This window comes from Marmota monax, unplaced genomic scaffold (genome assembly GCF_021218885.2).
Source record: "Marmota monax isolate L192 unplaced genomic scaffold, Marmota_monax_Labrador192_F-V1.1 WCK01_AAM20220418_F8-fsc00014, whole genome shotgun sequence".
Lineage (NCBI taxonomy): Eukaryota > Metazoa > Chordata > Mammalia > Rodentia > Sciuridae > Marmota > Marmota monax.
This window is the reverse complement of record NW_026695222.1, coordinates 17,681,174-17,686,287: the sequence shown is the minus strand read 5'-3', so window position 1 is coordinate 17,686,287 and position 5,114 is coordinate 17,681,174. Positions and strand designations below refer to the sequence as shown.

Here is a 5,114-nt window from a genome sequence, read left to right as displayed (position 1 = left end):
GGACCCCATATAGGTGACACTTATCATCTCTGTTTTAGGGTGGGGGAAACTGAGGCCCAGACAGGTAAAGTCACTCATCTTGGGACACACATTTAAGTGACATTTGAGCCAGGATTTGAACTCAAATGTCTGTCTCAGAGCTGAACTCTCACCCTGCTAGCTGCTGTCAGGGCTATGCTGAATAGTGGCACTAAGGGAAGGCACTCTCTTCTCTACTTTCCCTCGTGAGGATGAGTTCTGCTTCTTGTCCCCGAACAGCAGGGTGTGACTTCAGCACTCTCTCTGGTTTTTCTGTTCTCCCTGATGAGATGGCCAGGGTAACTTTATCATGCCCATTTGCCACACGGAGAAATCAGAGCTGGCAGAGGCAGAACTTGAACCCAGGTCTGCCTGGCTTCCAGCATCTGGGTTCTTTTTCCTACGGCTTCCAAAGGATGAGGATGGAGACTTACCATGGAGCCAAATCCAGTAGGCAAAGGGCATCCCTGTGGCCATGGCTGCTGCCGCCCCTGACCATCCCCTCTTGCTCTTTTGCAGGTGCCTCCCTGGGGGACAAGGATGCCACTCTGGGTGTTCTTCTTTGTGATCCTTACCCTCAGCATCGGCTCCCACTGCTCCCCATCTCCCTCTCTGCCTCTCAGGTAAGCAGCCCCTGGATCCTTGTACCTCTGAGCCATCCCTGCACATCTCAGGGAGGGGACCAGACACTGAGTCCCAGAGGTCATTCAGCCAGGGTGAGTCCCTGAGGATGAGCAAGACAGGGGGCAACAGAGGACCTTGCAGAGGCGTGGCGAGTCTGGCTCCCATCGTCCACTCTCCTGCCCCCACACCAACCTCCGACTCCTTCACATAGGATGCGGCGGTATGCAGATGCCATCTTCACCAACAGTTACCGGAAGGTTCTGGGCCAGCTGTCTGCCCGCAAGCTGCTGCAGGACATCATGAGCAGGCAGCAGGGGTAAGCAAAAAAATTCTCCCACACAGCTGTGCATCAGAGTTTGGAAGGCCTGATGCAGGAGGCCAGGGACCAAGTTTGGTCTCCTCCCTGACTTAGCATCTGTCATTGCTGGACTCTGCACAGCAGAGGGGCCCCAGCATCAAGCCTCAAATTGCTTCTACACCCATCGTGTGCTTTTTCCTTTGCGAGGCTCTATCAGTAAGTGCTGATGGCAGTTACTGTTCAAACATGGCTGTGTCAGAAACAAGCCTGCACAGAACATGGACGCCAGCACTATACTAAGCACACAGAAAGCCCTTGGCAGTGCTAGTCACTATTCTTAGTTTCTTCTCTGATCATTGGAACAACTCAACAAAGTAGGGACTCTCAGCCCCTCTGTACAGATCCACTAATGACCTCTAAAGGACACAGAACCAAACAGTGGCAGAGCTGAGATCCAAATAGCCCGATTCCACATCCTATGTATTTGTTGTACTTTTTATTTTGAAAAATCTCAAACGTACAAAAAAAAAAAGTAGCAGCAATAGTACAGACTTCCATCTGCCCTTCCCTGCATTCAGCAATTCCTAACATTTTACTACATTTGCCTCCTCTGTGTCCATAGCTAGGTATAGATTCATACAAACACGTACACACGCGTATTATTATTCTTTTGAATATCATTTTTGCTGAACCATTTGAGAGCACAGTGCAGTCATCATGACTCTAACCCTTGAGCACATCTGCACATGCTAACAAACCTACCAACAGGATATCCCCTTACACAATCGCAGAATAATCATCACTTAGAACCCATATTCATATTTCATCGGTTATCCCCAGATGTCCTTTATAATTATTTCTTTTTCTGATCTAGGATTGTGTCCAGGAACATAGGTTTCATTTGGTCGTCAGGTCTCATTAGTTTCTCTTAATCTGGAAGAGTTCCAAAGACTTTCATGGCATTGACATTCTTTTTTTTTTAATATTTATTTTTTTAGTAAATATAAAAATAAATAAGTATTTTATTTATTTTTATGTGGTGCTGAGGATTGAACCCAGAGCCTCACATGTGCTAGGTGAGTGCTCTACCGCTGAGCCCCAGCCTCTCCCCCACCCGCATCGATATTCTTGACTAGTAAAAGCCAATGCTCTAGATAGACCATCCCTCGCAGTGAACCAGCAGAGGCAGCCTCATCATTAGATTCAGGTTAGACACTCACACAGATGTTAGTGTGTCCTTCTTAGTAACCAGTACCAGTATCCATTATTCATGGATTATTGGTGGATGGTAAATTTGATCACTTGGTTAGCATGGTGTCTGCCATTGCTTGTCTGCCAGATGAGTTAGTAATCTGGGAGGGATTTTTGGGCTATGTGCGTTTCCATGGTGCACTCTTCTTCTGTACATAGTGCCGCCCTGATTGTTGTGTGGAAGAATCCACATCAGATATTTTTTTTTTTAAGAGAGAGGGAGAGAGAGGGAGAGAGAGAGAGAGAGAGAGAGAGAGAGAGAGAGAGAGAGAGAGAATATTTTAATATTTATTTTTTTAGTTTTCGGCGGACACAACATCTTTGTTTGTATGTGGTGCTGAGGATCGAACCCGGGCCGCACGCATGCCAGGCGAGCGCGCTACCGCTTGAGCCACATCCCCAGCCCCACATCAGATATTGAATTAGGCATAGGGATGCTCACCCGTGTGTCCACATCCTACCCAACCCCAACCCCAACTGTTTCTCCTTCTCTAACCACAAAGAGAGAGAGAGAGGAACCAGGAGCAAGGAGCAAGGGTTCGGCTTGGCCGCCAGGTGGACAGCATGTGGGCAGACCAAAAGCAGACAGCACTGGAGAGCATTCTGGTGGCCCTGCTGCAGAAGCACAGGTAGGGATGTGTGTGTGTGGTCTAGGGACCTCAGAGGCTCCTTCCCCATTCTCTCCAAAGGCTAGAGTCTCTCTGCCCCCAAACAGAACAAGCTCCTTCTTTTCCTTTTATACACATCAAGAACAGAAGGACTGCAATCCCAGCTGTTTGGGATGCTGAGATGGGAGGATCCCTTGAACCTGTGAGTCTGAGACAAATGTGGACAGCATAGACCCCTATCTCTAAAAAAAAAAAATAATAATAGAATAGAGGAAGGAGAGGAAATGTGTGACAGGTGACAGAGATTGAATATTATCTACTGCTGTATGTCCCGTGTATATCAACAGGCCAAATTCAATGTCTGTGCCCTAAAATGTCACTCACTGAATGGTTTTGGGCCAGATCCCAGAAATCTGAGTTTCAACAAATGTCCCAGGTGATTCCCATGTAGGCAATCTGAGAGGTATGCCCAGGCTTCTCTGCCAAGTTCACAAAACTATAAAGCCAAAGGCAGGCTGGCCTTCTCACACCCAGTGGTAGACCAGCTTGTACAAGTGCACTGTCCTTAGTGGGAGAGATGGTCACAACAGTTATGTCCCACCTCACTGACCCTCATATTCACACTGGGAGTCAGGGAAGATCATGAATGAGTTTTCCCATTTTACAGAAGAGGAAAAGTAAGGCAAAGAAGAGGCCACAGCTGGCCTCAAGTCAGGGACTGGCAAGCCCAGATTTGCTGTCCTCCCTGGAATGTCTCTACACAAACTGTAGGGTTTTTTTGTTTGTTTGTTTGTTTGTTTTGTTTTTGTGTGTGTGTTTGTGTTTGTGTGTGTTTGGAGAATAACTGCTGTATTTTAGAGCCTGATTTTATTTTATTTATTCATTTATTTTTGTGATACTAGGGATCGAATCCAGGTTTGCTCTATCCTGGCATCTTTAAACTTTTATTTTGAGATGCTGAGGGTCCCACTAAGCTGCTGGGTTGCCTAGTCTCCTGAGTAACTGGGATTATAAGTGTGTGCCACCACACCCGGCCCCCAGAACCCGATTTTGAATGGACCACAGGCAGACCTAGGGGCTAAAGACCAACTCCCTGCCCATAGCAAGGGGGGCTTCCTGATTTCTTCCTCCAAGAAAGGAGCAGGTTAGCGCTGCCCTAAAGTCCCAAGGCTAGGATTCTAAAAACAATGTCTCTCAGAAGGATGCTCTGAGGCCACTCAGGTAATCATTTACCTTCTGTCTCTCTCTAGACCGCCCTAAGCAGGAGTGGCCCCAAGGAGGGCCAATCCTAAGAGCTGGGGCTTTGTTCTGCATGTTAAAAGCCAGAGGCTTCACAGAGCTCTTTGGAAGGGCATGGAGGCCACTCCAGCCATTGTTCCCTTGCAGTTCAGCTGCTACCAATTTCATGTTGTCACTAAGTCTGCCTGAGAAAACAGAACGAGTGGCTAGAGGGTTACAGTTCAGAGTATCACCATTGGACAGGCACACTTGTGCCCCCCACACCTGTGTCCTCACAGCCGAGGTTCAGGGTTAGGTACCCTCCAAGGGCCATCCAGGACTACTACGTGCCATGTTCCAGGCTGGGGACCCACAATGGTCAGGACAGAGGCAGCCTCCTGGCATTCATAGCACACTGAGGTGGCAGGACTTACCTAAGAGCTGCACAGTGGATTATTGAACTTGTGATCAATGGAAAGAGAAGTAGGGGTGTGGTGCATGTCTGGTTGGGTGAAGCTGACTCTTTCTGGGGATTTGAAGTGACTTCTTCAAGGAGGAGTGACCAGTCCAGGGTCTCCTTGAGAGCCAGTTGGCAGGGTAGAAGCTGAGAATGGGGTCTGCTCTGCTGACAGGCATGAGCATCCTCCCCTCTGCCCTGTGGCTGCCCTGTGCTGTCTCGTGAAGCGAGAGGCCAGCTCCTGGCCAGCAGGCCCATCCCCTGGTTCCAGGTGTCCCGCCCTAACTTGCCCTTCCTTCAGTCTCCAGACTGAGCCTTCTGTTTCTTTCTGCAGAGGGAATTCCCAAGGATGAAGACCTCAGCTGGGGCTTAGACCACCTGGAGCCCAAACACAACTGGATCCAGTTAATCCTATTTCACTTCTGACCTACTTTTTCCTTTGTAAATACAATAAAATCCCCCCATACTGGTCTGCATTTCAATCTTATCTACAGCCTATTTTTTTTTTTTAGGTCTTACAGAGTTATATTTCCCAAAGTGGCCTTACAAGGTAAAATTAAAAAAAAAAATAGCTAAGGCTGGGGATGTAGTTCAATGGTAGAGTGCTTACCTAGCATGTGTGTGGCCCTGGGCTCAAGCC

At 48.1% G+C, this 5,114-nt stretch overlaps 1 protein-coding gene across 1 annotated transcript; it reads left to right on the top strand.

Annotated features, from left to right (window-relative positions):
- Positions 1–558: 558 nt before the first annotated feature.
- On the top strand, positions 559–4,847 carry Ghrh (growth hormone releasing hormone). Its single transcript, XM_046432829.1, has 4 exons — positions 559–641; positions 854–958; positions 2,701–2,797; positions 4,809–4,847. Exons 1-4 carry the CDS (start codon positions 559–561, stop codon positions 4,845–4,847), a joined length of 324 nt encoding a protein of 107 aa, XP_046288785.1.
- The last annotated feature ends 267 nt before the right edge of the window (positions 4,848–5,114 follow it).

Bases quoted from the DNA above. Each gene is read 5' to 3' on its own strand.
- Ghrh (XM_046432829.1), top strand. From the start codon at position 559: ATGCCACTCTGGGTGTTCTTCTTTGTGATCCTTACCCTCAGCATCGGC. The intron at 642-853 runs GTAAGCAGCCCC...TCCTTCACATAG, and splicing joins TCTCCCTCTCTGCCTCTCAG to GATGCGGCGGTATGCAGATG. The intron at 2,798-4,808 runs GTGGCCCTGCTG...TTCTTTCTGCAG, and splicing joins CAGCACTGGAGAGCATTCTG to AGGGAATTCCCAAGGATGAA.